The sequence below is a fragment of the Protobothrops mucrosquamatus genome, unplaced genomic scaffold (genome assembly GCF_001527695.2).
Source record: "Protobothrops mucrosquamatus isolate PMUCROS unplaced genomic scaffold, P.Mucros_1.0 scaffold_128, whole genome shotgun sequence".
Taxonomy (NCBI): Eukaryota; Metazoa; Chordata; class Lepidosauria; order Squamata; family Viperidae; genus Protobothrops; species Protobothrops mucrosquamatus.
The window spans coordinates 1,252,894-1,271,381 of NW_015386204.1; the positions used below are offsets into that span (position 1 = coordinate 1,252,894).

General features: G+C 34.2%; 1 protein-coding gene across 1 annotated transcript in view; it reads left to right on the top strand.

Moving 5' to 3' along the window:
- LOC107288945 (dedicator of cytokinesis protein 1) overlaps positions 1-18,488 on the top strand; it is a gene marked incomplete in the record, with an annotated part of 165,275 nt that overhangs the window by 119,742 nt on the left and 27,045 nt on the right. Inside the window, 5 exon segments of the mRNA XM_015817621.1 lie at positions 3,485-3,661; positions 6,675-6,758; positions 13,547-13,684; positions 15,406-15,551; positions 16,660-16,858. Of these exon segments, the coding sequence (XP_015673107.1) occupies positions 3,485-3,661; positions 6,675-6,758; positions 13,547-13,684; positions 15,406-15,551; positions 16,660-16,858 (744 nt within the window).

The following is an 18,488-nucleotide window of genomic DNA, read 5'->3' on the forward strand; positions in this document are numbered from 1 at the left end:
ATAACTGGAGTGAAACATCCACATACATTTACAATGGGAAAAGAAGACAGGAGAGATCATAAGGGCACTGAGATTGGAGGATTCATATATTCACTGAATGTATGAAATAGCAGTATGATCATAGCTATGTTGATAGGTTCTAAAATAAAAAAAGTAGACAAGGATAGTTACAGTGGAAAAAATTCAGAATCTCTAAGATTATAGATGAAATATTGTACATTTCCAAAAAAAGAAAAAGAAAATATTAAAAATTGAAAATGTTAATCTATATATCTGTGTAATCTTATGTTGCCTAAACTATATCAGAACAGGTTAGATAGCCTAACATTAGAACTATAGCAGCAGAGTTTGAAATTGTTAGTTAGGCAATTGGATGCAACTCCCTGCTCTGCACAAAAATCCAAATTAAAGGCATGCCAAATGATAGCCGATTAGCTTCCTTTGTGCATGCAGTGAAGGGGATCTCACTATCACTCTGGGTAATTGGTTTCAGTGTCATACTGCTCTCATTTTTAGGAGATTTTTCTAACATTTAAATGAAATCTGGCTTTATATAGCTTAAAACCATCATATCATGTCCTGGAGTTGTGAAATAATAAGAGAGTAGATCTTATCCATCTTCTATATGATGCTTTTAGAAGGAAGTTATATTTCCTCTCATTCTTCTCTTCTCAAACTTCCTTCAATGTCTCTTTGCAAGACTTAGTTTCTAGTCTCTTCATTGTTTTCATCTAGATTTGTTCTACTTTGCCTGATTTACTTTAAAGTAGATAGCCATATCTTGACAAATGCTCAAGGGAGAAGTCCTGTTGATCCATCTAGAAATAAAATGAAAATTTGATACTAAAGTTTTCAGAGACCTATAACTAGTGTCCTATCTTTTTTTGGTGCTGTATCAACGAAGATGAAAAAAATAGTCAGCAGAAGTCCTGGTGCTGATTGTGATTCAGATCAGACATTCCTTCTTACAAAATTAAGCTAAATAAAATGGATAATGTAATCAGACAAAATATAACCTCAGCAATATTCTGTGGGATAATGCACTGAATGTTTAAAAATTTGATTTAATGAATTAGGTTTGATAAAATCTCCGAAGAACTCTAGAAATGTATTATATCATTAAACAGGAAACAAAAATATTGCAAAATGCAAAATAAGCCAAATTGTCCCTCTGCTGGTATGTTGAAAATAGTTAAAGAAAGGCAGATAGTAAAAGAGACAGAGAAAATTTTTGCCCTCACCATATAGAGAGTTTTAGAAAACCCAAGGAGTTATATCTAAAGACAAAGCAAGGAATTGATAACAATTACAGATTTCAAGGCAATCTTTTGTGCAAAGATGGGCACAATCAAGAATAAAAAAGATAAACATTTCCTAGACAAAACTATAAAAAATGGTATAAATAAACATAAGAACTATTCTCACAATCTATAAATTGATGACACCTATGAAGGATTAAAAAATATTGCTAACAATAAAACTGCAGAAATGAAATAGCAACAGAACTGTTTAAAGCTTTGCACAATAATTACTAATATGCAGTTAGTAAACAGATGTGGCAAATACAGCAAGATTAAGGAAGTGGAAAAAATCAATTTAAATTCCAGCATCAGAAAAACTTCAGTGTTAAAAATTGTTGAAGCTACCAAACAATTGCAGATACCTGATAATGAGAAAATGGTCAAGGTTTTGCATTCCATGCTTCAACAATCCGTGGAACAAGCACTATCAGATGTACAAGTTGGATTCAAAAGAGGCAGCTCACATTGGTAATCACTTCTGGATAATGGAGAAGGCTACAGTTCTCCAAATACATTTTTTTATTGATTATTCTAAGGCTTCTTTATACTGTAGATACAATAAATTGCCCATAGCCCTTAAAAAGATGGGTGTACCAGGCCACCTTATCTGCCTACTGAAAAGTTCTACAATGAACACGAAGCAACAGAATGCAAGATGAAGCAATCAAATGGTTGTTATCTGAGAAATTAGTGTACCAAGACAATACACTGTTTCCTTATCTAGTTATATGCAGGAGAAATCCTGGATTAGAAGAAATAGAAACTGGGAAATAACAACAACCTGAAAAACCTACTGATGATACTTTTTTGATGGCTACAAGCAAGGAGAACATAATGAACCTCTTATTGAAGGTGAAAGAAGAGAAACTTCTTCATCAGCCGCTATACTAATTAACACTGAACAAAACTAGGATTGTGTCAATGCCAGCCCAATGCCACTTTATCTTCCTATGGTCAAAAATTCATAGGAATGGCGACTATAGTCATGAAATAAAGAGACATCTGTGAGAAAGACTATGACAGGTATATATACTGCTCAAAAAAATGAAGGGCACATTTTACCATGGAACTGAAGGGGTTTGCGTTCCCTTTATTTTTGTGAGCAGTATATATAAAACTGCACAAATAATACATTGATGACAAACATACATATTCTGAAGGCCCTTGTCTTCTCAGTTCTGAGGTATCACTGTGAAAGTTGATTTTAGGAAAAAATATGCCTTTAAATTGTAGCGTGTAGAAAATTGGTAAGAATGCTAAAAGAATTAAAAGCACACAGCTTGCTGGAAGCATTAATAATGAAGTTAAAATTTAAATATTTTCGAAACTTAATTAATTAAGACAGTTAATTAACACAGGTTGAACATAATCAATGTATGTATATAAGTGACAGTTACAAAGACTTGATTATGCGCCTTTCAGAAATATCTTAAGCTACTGCTGTTTTTCTACAAAGTTTATGAAAATTACAGCAATCAGATATAAAATTGCATTTTGACATACCTCAAATGTGTGTCATTATTATTCAAAAGGGTGTGTCTCTGTTGGATTGGAGAAGAAAAAGAGATCTCTCTTTAAATTATTCAAATAATCCTGACTGTCACTGCATGCATAGTCAGGAACAGCCTTTGAAGCAACCGTGTTTGATAGGAAATGGAAACAGCTGCATTACTGGTTCAAACAGAAGTACTTTCTTTGTGCTCCTCTGCGTGGTGCATCTTTCAAAATATTGCAACAGTCTATTTTGTGTATTTAATGAAAAATCTTTGTAACATGAAATACATGCTAGAGATTAAGAATTTTTTTTATCTCTCCATCGTCTTCATCTTCCAGCTTTTTAATTTCAAAAACAGTCTACCCTGTGACATAATGCATGATAGTAAAAGGTGACAGCAGTTTGTCCATTGGGTGTACAAAGAGCTACCATGTAGCTTTCGATTTGTTCAGTTTCTGTTTTACTGTGTATGAGTGACGGTTGATCTAAACAAAAGCATTTGTGCTTATTATCAAGTTGTTGCATTTATCTGTCCAAATTTTTGAGCATGAGCATCATTATTCAATATTGTGTTTTAAAACTACATTAAAAAAATTTCTGGAACAAATTTATTGTTTTCAGGTAATATTTGAATTCAAACTATTTCAGCTCTTGTAATCATTTATTTGTTAAAAATTTGTTTTCTCAGATTGAAATCAGTCCACTTGAAAATGCAATTGAAACTATGCAGTTAGCAAACGATAAAATTAACAATATGGTTCAGCAACATTTGAATGATTCAAATTTACCTATTAACCCTCTGTCGATGCTGCTAAATGGCATTGTGGACCCTGCTGTCATGGGAGGCTTCACCAATTACGAAAAGGTTTGGTTGATTTTTGTTCTCTCAGTAGTGATGCTGTAGAAATGAAAAATATAGACTCTATATTATAGAGCTTAATGGCAATGACAATGTAGCTACTTATTGAATAAGTTACTAATAAATTGATTAGTAGCCATTACTAGTAGAATGTATTTCATATTAAAATGGGTAATCATTTACTAATGTAAGTACTTTTAAAATGTTTTGTAGCAGTTCAGGCAAGACAAAGAGTCACTGAAATTGGAAAATTAAGGTGAAACATTTCTTGTTTGATAAGTAATGAGGATCAGTACACAGAAAAGAAAATCAAGGAAGAATTTGTGCTATCTTGTTTCTTTCTCCTCTGAATTATTAGACAAACTGAAGAATTAAATCTGATTTGAAAGCCATATTTAATCTACCACTGGATAAGTTGGTGCCAGGGTAAGGCTTTGAGGAGAGCCCTTTAGCCACATTTTTACAATGGCTTTTAGCCCAGACAGTTTATATGAATCTACTAACAGTCAATAGTGGGCCAGGAGAGCAGCAATTTAACCCCAAATTGTGATTCAGTTTGCAGGTTAGCAATTGTCAGTTTGTAGTTGTGATTTAGATTGCCCGCCTATGTTGTGGAAATCTCAAAATCCATGCATCTATGTGATAGTATACAATTCTGTGAAGAAATAACAGTCAGTACACTTTTGGTTTAGGGCTTCATTATATTAAGCAAGACTGAAGAAATTAGATATAGATTCTGCATTATTACAGTGACTATGTGCTGCTAGATTCAAGAGTAGAATGCTGTGAATGGCTGATAGGGTAAGCCAATAAAACCATCTTTTCTGGCCCAGTGTGTTTGTCCTGAAGGGAGGCAAAGGAACTTTAGTGGCTGTTGGATCCAACCACCATATGCAGGTCTTTGTTACCTGAAATGGGGGCAGGGAACGAATCAGCTTGCTAGACTGAGAGCTGGCTTATATTCCCTGATTACAATATTGTATTAATACTGAAAAGACTTAAACTGATCCCAGATTTGGCAGCAATGATGATTCATTATTGCTAAGTAGACAAAATTATGTTATTTTTACCAGATACAAAATATTTTATTTAATTAGGCTTCCTTAAATGACCTATAGTAATCTGTGCAGATATAATTCTGTGACTTTCTAACATGCACATTACATCATTTAGTGGCTTAGAATCATAGCATTTGGCACCGTTCTAGCAGTAAATATAATCCAAGATGAAGCAAAGTTGTATAAATGCAACATAAAGCACTTTAAGGGGCTTTTAAAAGATGGTTGTCATTTATGTATTTACAGTAGTGAAAAACATCTGTAGCTCGGGTGTTGGATGAGGGTGAAGGTTCGTTTTCCGAGTTTGTGGGTTGGTTTCTGAATGATTTATTCAGAGACAGCACCGACCCTCAACCAACCCATGCAACAGTTTACTTCCCAATGACCCTGACCTGAGGTAACCTCCCCATCACAAGACTCACTGATGACTCACACCTGGCCCACCACAGACCTCACTTGACACACCGCCACCTGAAACCCTTATAAACAGAATACTGACATCCCCTAAATTCTGCTGAAGAGGTTACCTAGCCTGGTAACGAAACATTCAGAAACCAACCCACAGGCTCGGAGAATGAACCTTTACCCTCATTTATATATTTATTTGCACTCATAAAAATGTCTCCATCATTAACTGTTTTAAATGAAAGAAAGGTCACATTTCACAATGCATGATTCCAGTCTTCATTCTCTATGATAATGATGAGAATCTTTAATGATTGTTATATTCAGTACTGTGCCTGTTCAGATATTTACCTCCTTTTGAAACATTAAAATTACAGGATTGTATTTTCAATTGGAATCTATTTTCCCACCCAAAAAAGTTTGGTTTTTTCAAAAATCATTTTAGAAATGCTTCTAACTTTTTATTAAAAGGCAGAGTCATTTATGAAGTAATAGGCCATCAGCATCTATTAGTCATGATGACAGATATTACTTGCTTCTGTTTATCATTTGTTGGGAAACACAAGTGGGAGAGTGCTATATTCCTCATCTCCTGCTTCATTTCTCATGGTCATGAATGCTTTAAGTGTCTTATAATTATTTTATATATGCCAATTAATACTTTTGAATCCTCAAATTTGAGATAGGTCTTATTTTTCTTTCATAAATTGTTAAGCTTATTTGCTGATGCAAATAACAATTTGATTTGTTTGTTATTATTTGGTACTTTTATACCAAATATAAAATTATACTTGGTATAAAAATTATACTGGGGGCATGATGACTCAGCAGTTAAAGACACTGAGCTTGTCAGCTGGAGAGTTGACAGTCTGGGTTTGAGATTTGAACTCCGCATAATGGGGTGAACTCCCGTTACTTGCTCCAGCTCTTGTCCATCTACCAGTTCGAAAACATGCAAATGCAAGTAGATTAATAGGTACCATTTCCATGTAAGGAAACAGCCGTCTATGTACTTTGGTGTATAGCCGTGCTGGCCCATGACCATGAAAATTGTCTTCAGACAATGCTGGCTGATAAGCACCATGCCCTAGAGTCAAACATGACTGACAGGGAAACTCTTACCTTTACTGTTATACCAATATTTATTTATTTCAACATGTCACTAATAAAACAGAAATATTGTTCCCCAAAAGGCATTGTTAACAATGACCTTATTGGAGGAAGGGACAGCTGAGATAAAATAAGCTCCGATATAGCCATCATTAGCCTTCCTTCCATGTCCCCCATGAATCAATTGGTGGCAATGGTCCTTCAGGATGTGGGGAGAAGAGCACAAGTGAAATAGGCATCTACTAGGTGTCTACTTTCCTTCTTCTCAGAAAGATTTTCCTCAGAACCATTGGTAATGTTAAATATGTTGTTGTTGTTAACTATTATTATTATTATTATTATTATTATTATTATTATTATTATTATTATTATTATTATTATTATTATTATTATTATTATTGTATAAATGCTATTGTACTAAATAACTGCTGGCTTTTTCCCATTAGGCTTTCTTTAATGAGAAATACATATATGAACACCCAGAAGACCATGAAAAAATTGAAAAGCTAAAGGATCTAATTGCATGGCAGGTAAATCAGATTGAGAAGGAACCAAATGTCTTTTTCAAATAGTTTATTGTCACTTTTAACAAAAATGAGGAATGAAAGTGCATATGTTTATTGCCTGGGCTGATTTATTCCATTAGTGATGAAAAAGAACTTGGAGATATAAGTTAGACTTCCAGATGCAAATTATCATATCGGGATAACAGAAAATTATAAATATTTTATGACAAAATTTTGGTAGATCCAGATTAAAAGAACAGAATGTGAAAGAAATAATTAATAAATAAAAGAGCATTTTAATTTCTAAAATCTCACAATAAGTTTGGAATTTATGTATATTTTCTGAGTTTATTATGACAGCTAATCCAATATATCTTGTGGGCATCAAGTTAGGCAGCCCAAAAAGGTGAAATCTTAAAAAATAAGAAACTAGAATTAATAGACAGTGTTCTCCAAAGTAGCTAAAAGTAAGAAAGCAGGTATATATTTCAGGTTTTATCACTGCTTTCTGCATCATAACACAGCCCGCCTGAGGCTTCATAAAATATTGAATGTGCTTAAACTTCATTGAACTTTTTAAATGATTTTTCTAAACCAGGTTTAGGAACTTTCTGGGGTTTATGAAATTATATGGTTCTTCTATATATGCTGGTATTTAAAATGTGAGTTTTAACTAGAAATTACTTAGTTAGCAAATTAATTACAAATACTGCTGACAGCAGGTTAGTATAAATTAAAACGGAAATAAGAAAAATGAAGAAGTCCACTGAAGGGGATAAGTGATCTCAGATGTGAAGTTTGCTGTTATAAACCAGAAGAAATATGAAGTTGATATTGCAGAAAGAAGTAACATTGATGGAGGGGGGAAAATGAAACCTTCTAATGATTAATTCATTAGAGGGATATCTTTTATTCAAAAATATCTATTAAATATAAACATATGTCATTATAGTGATTTATGTGATGTGCAGATGATGCAAATTTCATTATGCAAATGATGTAAATTGCCACAGAAATTTGCTCCATTGCATAAAAAGTCCATTATATTGAGGTCCACTAAATTGAGGTTTCATTGTACCTATTTTTTTGTTTATTTATTTCTTATTCAAGGAATTTAAAATGAGGATGTAAGTTTATTGTTTATGTGAGTTTACTCAGCTCTGCTCATACCTTAATCATTATGTATTGAATTGCTGCTAAAATTAAAATTTTCATCAATGATTAGAAAAAAGATAAAAGTACAAGAATAGGGAGTTAATATCTACAGGGCTTATGACATGTTCCTGTCTGAAATCAACTAGGTATATTTGCAGCAATTGTAAGCTCATAGCAGTAAAAGTCAAAGGATTGAACTAGCAAGGCCAAACCTCAGTTGATGAGAAAGCACAGGAGCTTATCTGTTCAAAGATAAAAGGCTCACAGACAGTGGAGGTGATCCTCCATTATGAAGACACAGAAACGGAGGAACAAAAGCTATAGATGTGTTTAATGACTAAAAGCAAAAATACAGAAGATATTTTGCGCCACTGGAACTCAGAAATTATTTTCAGATCATTGCAAACATAAGAGATTCCACCTTTTCAGGAGAAGATCCAGCAGAATAGGTGAAAATTAATAATCAATAATCAACAATGCTCTTTAAAGACAAATAGAAGAGTTATGAAATTTGGCAACTCATTACTACTGGTATAATGAATTAAAACAATCCTATGGCAACTGTGCTGGTGAAGTATCCTATCTGCAAAGTTATGTCAGAATAATTTCCAATATTTAAAAAGCCCATTGATGATTATTCTCTGTTGTTGATACATGTAAGGAAAAGGATACTGCAATGAATTACAATTCTATCGCCATAGACTTTGAAACTCTAGGAATGAGATTAAACTATAGACCCTAAAGGTTTAGGCATTATTCTTTTCCATCCTTCCAATCCAGTGTTTTTAAAATTATGGACAACTATATAAATATTTAGAGAATGCAAACACCATCCAATTAAACAAACTCTCTACATTTTTGTCTTTAACATGTAATTTTCCATTTTTAAGTGAATAAAATCATAATTATAGTTGCATTTGGATTTGCCTTTTTATTTTAAAGGTTGTTAAGCTAAAATTTTATTATTTTTATCAAAAGTTAATTTGTTTAACACTTGAATACGTATGTATCCCATCCCATAATAATGAAACTCTTAACACAAACCTACTGGTCAGGATTTCCTGATAGCTATCAGGAGACAAGCTGTGCCAGGCATAGTACTTCCAGAAAATTCTTCATACTGACAATTTTCTCCTTCAGAGTGTGGAGGAAGACACAAGAAGATCAGGTATTTTTTGACATGATACTAATCAATATGGATGACTTAGCTGAGGAATTACAGGTAGCAAGGAAATTGGAAGAAAGTGATCATGTAATGCTGGAGTCTTAATTTTAAGGGAAACTAAAATAACATAAAGGTAAAGGTTTTTTTCTGTCCAGTCAGGTCTGACTCAAGGGGGTGGTGATTATCCCCATTTCTTAGCCAAGGGAGCCAGCATTGTCTGAAGACATTTTCCATGGTCATGTGGTCAGCATGACTATATGCCAAAGGCGCATGGAATGTTGTTACCTTTCCACCAAAGTGGTACCTGTTTATCTACTTGCATTTGCATGATTTTGAACTGCTAGGTGGGCAGGAACTGGGACCAGTAACAGGAGCTCATCCCATTGCACAGTGCTCACAACTCGAACCCAGGCTGTCAGCTTTTCTAGCTGACAAGCTCAGTATCTTTAATCACTGAGCCATCATGCCCTTAAAATAATATAGTCAAAGATATATTGTGGATTTCATAAAAGTGAGTTTTCATAAGTTCAAAACAATGATTAGTAGGACCCAAGAAGGAGTAAAGGGGGAAGGAACTCAAGAAAGTGGGGAGTTCATAACCGAGGAAGAAACTAAAATGGCAAAAAATTCCACTGAGGAAAAAAAATTAAAGACAGCAAAAGAATCCAACACAAAAAAATCTTAGTGAAGACCTGCAAACAAAAAAGGACACAGGCAGAAAAGAAGGGTCAGATCACAAAGGAAGAGTACAAACAGGTGACCACAAATTAGCTGGTATCAGTAAATTTAAAATACAGACTGAGCTGAAGTTAGCGAAGGATGCTAAAAATAACTGAAAAGGCCTTTTCCAGTTGTATGAAAGCAAATGAAAACAAGAAAGGTGAATACCAGTTGCTCAAGGCAAAGTGTTAATAGGTAACAAAAAAAGAGCTAATCCTCCTAGAATACTTCAAAAACAGACTGTGTGTTCCACCAAGAAATTACAACATAGTAGGCAAAACTTAAGATTGATATAAACATGACCATAGAATACCTCTTTTCTTTGAATGTGTTAACTCTCCAAGACCAGATGAATGGCATCCTAGGGACCCAAAGGAACTAACAGTTGATCTGGCTGTACCTCAATATATTACATTTGAAAAATTCCTAGAATACTGAAATTCCAGATTATTGGCAAATGTTTCTGTCTTCCAAAAGTGGAGAAAGAAAATCCAGCAATCTTTGTGATCAGTCTGACATTTATCCCTAGGAAGATTCTAGAGCAAATCATGAAGAGGTCTATCCATAAGTGCATCAAAAAGAATGCAATAATTTCTAGACATTACCATGGATTTATAACTAATCGTTACAGACCAGTCTTTTCTCACAATTTGACTGAGTAATAGCCTTAATAGATTATGGATAATCTATTAAGGATATACAGTGTTTTTGACATGCTGACGCTACAGTCTAGATGTAATTAAGAGCTGTTATTAATTAATGATTCAGGAGCAACTACTCTTTCATATTTTCATTAGTTACCAAAATGAAAAGGTAGCAAGATTGCTTATGATATTTGCAGATTATACATAATTGAGTAGGATACCTAATACTCTAGAAAACCAACATAACATTCAAAATATGTTGCAGAAAAGGGCAGGAAGTCAGTATAAAGTATTATGCATGTAAATATTATTATATATTATGTAAATAGCTCAGTAGAAGAAATATTCTCTATGAGCTAGTTTCAATTTATAAAGGTGACTGAAAGTTTGTAGCATTTGACACATCCTTTTGGTTCTTCAGAACTATTTGGAGTGATTCTTAGAGAAAAAACTATTCATAGTTAAGTATATGTATTTATGATATTGGAAGGCTGCTTTTGTATCCTATTTTTGTATCCTATTTTGAATTATGTTTTTAAATTAAAAAATTATTTTTTAACTTAAAAACACAATTCCAAATAGGATTCAAAAGCACCATTCCAATATCATAAATTCTGTTATAGTTGCTGATAGAGCTATGAGGAAATGGATATTCCTTCCCAAGATAGTACTATGCAGTCAGTGGTGGGATTCAGCCGGTTCGCACCACTTTGGCAGAATCGGTAGCTAATTTTTTGTTGCCCAGGCCTAGAATGGACTTCCGGAAGCAGCATCCACACAGAGAACCGGTTGTTCATATATTTGAATCCCATCACTGCATGCAGTATTCCTTCCAACCATTTCCATCCAGTTTTTTGAAAGTAGTGGAATTCTAATTATCATTTTTACCACTGTATGCAGTGAGTCATTTGCCACGCCCAGTGACCATTCCGCCCAATGATTTATGGCTTTTTATAGCCATCCAGCCATTGCTGTGGCAATACATCAATAATGAAGACAAGCTTTATATCATAATAGCAAGGCTGGCTGATGCTATAAAATGCTATAAATTGCTATAAATTACAAGAATGGAAAAGGCTTATCGGAAAAGGAGTAGAAAAGATGGTAATATATTGACTATCTCCTTCCCAGGGTAAAGGTCCATAGCAAGAAACTGCATTTATGCATCAAGAAGCACACCACTGACAGTAACTTCACTAGTGTATTTTGTGAAAAGGAGTCTCTCTTGGTTAAAACTGTCTCATTTTTTCCCCTCAGAATGTAGCAAGGCCCATATAGAACATATTTTGTACAGTTTTGCAAACAGCCAATCCATTGTGTTGCTCCAGGAGTAAATGGATTTGAGGGTTATGTTTTTTTAAGGCTTGTAGAGAAAAAAGGGGATCCCAAACATACCACCATAATGAAAAAAAAGCAAAGCTTTGACTAAGGATTAGAAAGTTACAAAGGGATTCAATAGGTCCAAATGGTAGTAAGAGAACATAGATTAATTATAAAATAAGGAAAGAAGTGTCTGATATTTTCTCCTGGACCTTACCAAACAAGAATGGTGTTATTGAGTCTAGTAAGTTGGTTCTTTGGCTCTGAGCACCTTGGGATCATAATTAGAATATATGGCGATTTGGGGAGTGGCATAACCAAGAAGCTATGGAGTAGTTTATGAGTGATCCATTGATCACTTTTAACAGTATTTTCTTTTTAATATACAGGATTACTTCTATCATATTTTACTACAATAGATAAAACCATCAGCAGACATATTTTTGAAGACTTTTTTTCTGCTTGTTTTTTCCTTGTTATTCATTTACTGAAAAATAAAACATTTTATGTGATAAACCAAGGGAGAAGTCTTCTTTTTATCCCCTAACTACCTAATAAAATGGGAGAAGGAACAAATAGAAGAGTAATTATAATTGTGGTACTTTATATTTAAGTTCCATAGCATATCGAAATAGGTTATAATTAATGTTTGATTATAAGGAAGTAGTTCTAATTGAAGCAGCAGAAAAGTGACTTTAAAAAAAATTATGATACCAGATACTGTAAATGTAAATATTATACTTCTTAAGTCTTTTTCGTTAGAAGTCAAGCGAATCGGCAATTGCATTCTACTTCAAATCAGATTCCAGATTACATTCTGGCAAGATTTCTTGAATACATTAAGTGCAGTTTGCTTGTTTTTTTCTCTTCCTTAATAATAAAATCTGCTAATTTAGGTGAATATATAGGGATGGTAGGAAAAATTGTTTTAATCAGTATTAGGGTTTAATTATGAATGATTAAGAAAGAGCCTCTTAGCCTGATTACTATGAAGAATACTAAACACTGAAAACATGTATCTCATTTTATTACCACCCCATTAAGTTTGAAAGAGGGAGGCAGAGAGAGGGAGGGAGGAAACAACAAACAGGAAGGTTTGTAGCTTAGGGAATAAAGTGTTTTTCTGAAAATACTTTAAAGGTCAGCCCTCTCTCCATATTGTGAGATAATTATCTTAACGTGGATATTTTATGACAGCAGCCTCCCACATAGTTACTTTCAGTCATAAAATAGAATTAATTTTTCTGTTTTTAAAATCTTTAAAACCATTGTTTAGATATGCATGTTTAGCAATGAGCAAATAGATTTATAAACACTTAAGCACACGAAGATGTATACAAATTCATATAAAATATTTTAGTGGTCATAATTAGTCCTCTTTAGCCAAAAGCATGTGCTTTCTAATATTTTCATTCTAATATTTTCATTTCTTGAAATATTTCGGTTCGGACTGTCATAATGTAACACGACTCATCATTCATTATCTAAGTATATGCCTTGTTTTCTTAAAAACATATAAATACGTATTTATGAAATTATATACATAAAAATATGGATAATAGAAAAACTGCACAGGACATAAATATGATGCAAATATGAGTTTTGTGGAATAACAGTAACAGTAACTTTTGTATAATCTTTGTTTCCTTATAATGAACAGTGATATTTTGCATAGATTAGCACCATTCTTACAAGTATTTTTATGCTGGCAACTCTTATGTATACAGCTGAGGTGAAATTCTCATTGTGTTCGTATTTCATTTGAAAGAAGATCAGAAAATGAAATAAAATATAATTTCCCATTTCAGATCCCTTTCCTGACAGAAGGTATCCGAATTCATGGGAATAAAGTCACAGAAGCACTAAGGCCATTTCATGAGAGGATGGAAGCCTGTTTTAAACAACTGAAAGAAAAAGTTGAAAAACAATATGGAATCAGAAGTCTTGTGAGTAGCTCTTTAAATATGCTATTTTTAAACACTTTTTGGCTTGAAAGTGAAGTGATAGAAAGGCCTCTCATGGCGAAACGGAGGCCGGGGAGCGACATGCAGGAGTGGTGAAGAGTGGCCGCAGAAGAAGAGGGCCGACGAGGTGAGGCAGATGTCCGGGCATGGGAGGTTTGGCTGCGGCGGTTCTAAGGTAAGCAGATAAGACATCCCTCGAAAATAAGACCTGGTGCTTCTTTTGGAGGCAAAAAATATATAAGACCATGTGTTATTTTCGGGGAAACCAGGTAAAATAAGAGCTGAGCAGGAGCAGTGAGGTTGCCACCAGAGAGGCAACTTTCAGACTCAGCTCATTTCTACTCTGTCTTGTTTTCTATAATGTAGGTACCAAGTGAGGTAAGGTTTGTAATTATATCTGATGATAAGGGATGTGTTTGCAAGGAACGGAAAGAAGCCTGAAAATAAACACTGAAGTAAAAATCATCATGGGGAAATATGATGAGAGTCAACAACTTGGTTATTGCTGGGGAATTAGGGCAGGCTGCTGGTTGTTGTCTTTGAGGTTACAGTCCAACCAAGAAAGTCAAAGTAACAAAGGTGGCTAAACGTGCTGCTCTTCATATAAAGTCAGCTATTGATCAAATATTTATTATCCTATATATAATCCTGGCTGGAGCTGGTGATTTGCTAACAATCCGGCTAGGGAGAGGGGGTGGGTTTGCAAAGGAGGGAATGTACCTCCTTAATCTGTGTCACCAGCCTACTCCATGGTAAAACCAAATAGGACGGGAAAATGAGAAGGTGGAATAGTTAATAGGAATTCTATCTTGCTGTTAAGTAGGCCAAGTCAGGAAACAGATACCACACAGATTACTAGAACTTTTTTTTTGGGGGGGGGAAAGGAGGTTTAAAGTATATTTAAAGAATCTTGAACATCTGATTGAGTTTTCCTTGACCTCCACTTATATTAGAGATAGTCATGGCATTGAACTTCTTTGTCATTCCCTCTTTCTTTTCAGGGCTAAATTATTGTATACTTAACCATTATTGCATTCCTTCTTCATGGTTAGCTCTATACTCTACAGGCACACACCAGATGTCTGTCAAATTTGAGTGTAATTATAATTATAATGACTGTTATTCGAAATACCCTTTTTGAAGAAAGGCTATCATGGACGGCCTAGAGCAGTGATGGCGAACCTTTTAGAGACCGAGTGCCCAAACTGCAACCCAAAACCCACTTATGTATTGTCGGGTGCTGGGTGGGCGTGGCCCATTGGGTGGGCGTGGCCCATTGGGTGGGCGTGGTTGCGGTGGTAATGGCAGACTGGGTGGGTCTAAAAAGTTCAATCAATCAATTCCAACTTTGCAAGATCTTTTTTTCCTGCGAGAAGTTGAAATTGATTGATTGAACCTTTTTTTTTTTGCACACGGCGGCGGAGGCTTAAAGCGAAAAGGTTTTATAAAACCCAACTGAATGCCTAGGACTGGGGCGACGGCGCGCATGCCCACAGAGAGGGCTCTGCATGCCACCTGTGGCACGCATGCCATAGGTTCGCCACCATGGGCCTAGAGCCTTATAAGTGAGATCTTAGGAACCCCAGTGATGGTGCTCTTAATAATGGACTGATGAAGTCACCATACTTTTCATTTTCATTTTTTATTATGTCTTTGTAACAGAAGAAATTATATCTTATTTTTATTTCTATTTTGTTTTGTAGCCCTCATCAGTAGATGACAGACAAGGCAGTCGGCCAAGGTCTATGGTTCGATCATTCACAATGCCATCCTCCTCAAGGCCACTATCTGTTGCTTCAATTTCTTCAATCTCTTCTGACAGTGCTCCTTCTAGACCTGGCTCAGATGGGTAAATGCAACATAATATGTGTTATAGCTCTGCTCTATACCCTTTTCTTTGTCTTTTTGAAAATCAAATCTAAGCAATAAGAGGCTATCATGATATGTATTTTCCTAGTTCATTCTGGAACTATTTGCTTTTTATTTCATAAAATTTACGGGCAAATTGAAAATCAGGCAGTGAAAAAATATTTAGCTTGAAGATTCTTATCAGCCTCTTTATCCAAAATATTAAATATTAATATTTAAAATTAAAATATTTAAAATATTTAAAATTCACCAAATTCTCTACTGGTTTTGTTTGTTTTGTTTTATTACTATTTCTGTTTGATGTTGCACACACCATGATCCCTATCCCATTGCATGGAGGAAGTGGGAGTAATTGCCTGCATATTTGTGGAATGCCAAGATTTTGATCCAGAAACTTTATCACTAACTTGCCGTTGTTTATATACAGTAACAAAAATAGGCATTTAGCCTATAAATAGCTTTTGATATGTTCTTTATCTTGGCATATAAAAGCACAGAGAATAAAAAAGATGGAACCAGTTAGGATACTTGTGCATTTGCAAAAGTATGTTCAAACTGATTATTCTTGGATGGAAGCAAACATGCCTATTTGCATTTTAGTGCAAATATTATAGCAGAGAAATAATTTTTGGCAGAAAAGTTCTGTTGTGCCTTAATCTGGAGCAAGAATGTTCCCACAATTACTACAGTATGGTTGATTTCCTTAAAAAACAGTCAATATGAGTATGTCCAGTGATACTAGCAACTAGCAACTGCACTTCCATATAGGTGTTATTACCATCTGATTATATTCTTTAAGAAAAAGTAGCCATAGTGAACACGTATAACGATGATTGATGTCATAGCTGCATTTTTACTAAGACCTTCCAGTGTTCTTTGATTCAGAAAATGCAACACTGTATTATAAACTGTTTTGAAAAATAATCCTAGAGAATTAAAATCTATAAATGTATGTTTGCATATAGTATGTATCTGTAAATAAACATGTTTTTGCACATTTCCTTGTTTGATTGAAGTAGAATGAATATGCTGAAAGAGATGTGCTTCGTTGTACTTACTGCGCATTAAGAAAAATTAATATTGTTTAGGTTTGTGCTTGAGCCCCTTCTGCCAAAAAAGATGCATTCTCGATCACAAGATAAGTTGGATAAAGATGACTCAGATAAAGATAAGAAAGAAAAGAAGAAAGAAAAGAGAAACAGCAAGCACCAAGAAATATTTGAGAAAGAATTGAAATCAACTGATATTTCTCTGCAGCAGTCTGAAGCAGTGATACTTTCAGAAACTGTAATTATAATTTACTCATACTTTATTTTAAAAAAATAACTTCTGCATAGCAGAATCCAATAAACTGTCAAAATGCTGGTGGGGGGGTTATACTCTTAGGGTCTGGCATCTCTAAGGAGTTTATATCATGTAGGACTGATTTAAATATCTCAAAACTTATGAATCCTTGTGAATATAACATAGAGTGGAAGCAGAATGTGAATAATTAGTATACTCACTTGAAGAAGCCTCTTCTCTAGATTATTTAGCCAAGTGATCAGATAGCGCACTCCATGTGCTGACATTTGGAAAAATTATGCAACTTTATACCCATATGTATTTTTAATCCTATACTGGTGCCATATTAAAGAGAGTTGAGGGACTGGAGATTAATCAGTATCCAATAAGTTTTTCCAGTTTACCAAACTTTATAATGATTGTAAATTATATTCAATCTTTAAAGGAGGTATGCTAAGCACAGTCAAAAGAATCTGCAATTATATCTATTCATATAGGCAGTAGTGGGATTCAAATATGTGAACAACTGGTTCTCTGTGTGGAAGCTGCTACCGGTTCAGACAAACTGGTGCGAACTGGCTGAATCCCACCACTGCATATAGGGTTATAAGAGAATAAAAAAGTAATTACTGTTACATCTAACTATTGTAAACAATCATTTTATTAATTGTACAGTTTGTCTACTATTCAGAGAAAGCAACACAGAATCTTTAAAAACACCGATCTGGATAGCTGCTATGCTTCTTTGTAGCACAGCAGATATATTTTACATTAATCTGGGCTTACAATTTATCATGAGATTTGGGATTAGTGAGTACTGAATATTAAAGGACGGTATAACAGAATAACAAGAGTTGGAAGAGACCTTGGAGCCTTTACTGTATCTTTCTAATTTATGCTCTCAGGTCAGTTGCTGAGGCCTTGTCAAATCTAGAGTGGATGACAGTGAGGTAGAGGGTCCCATTGCTATGTTTCCCCAACTATTTTATTAGTGTTACCTGTGCTCTGCATAGAATTCTTTTGTACTGAAAGAGTAGAAAAAATCATAAATATCAAGAAGCCCCCCATAATCATTGTATTTAGAGTTATTTTTACAAAATGCCTTATTGTTTCCAAATAGTTTCCTTTAAATTTAAATATTGTACTGTTTATTTTTTTTTAGTTGGATAGAGATAGATAGACAGACATCCAGACAGACAGACATAATAAAAGATATGCTATATCATGCATACAATACATACACGTAGGCAAATGGAAGGTGGTATAATACACCATATACTCTCCATGTTTTAAATACAAAGTTGCCTCTAGATTAATGTAATTATAAACATATATTCTTTAGGGAGATTGTCATATGTTCTGTACTAGGAAAATCTCATGTTTTTTCATGGCAATTCTAATTTTTTGGAAAACTATAATGGATGGATTACTAGCATCCATTCTAAGGCATCCTTCGTATACTACATAAAGACCAGTAGTGTGCTGCAGAAATAGGGAGTCTAAACTTTAGTTAAAAAAATAAGTAAAATGTTGTATTATATTATTCTTAATAACATAAACATATCAACCAAAATAATGCCATTAATAAAGTGTAGGATACTTTGAGAATGTAGAAGTACAGACTCTTTCCTTC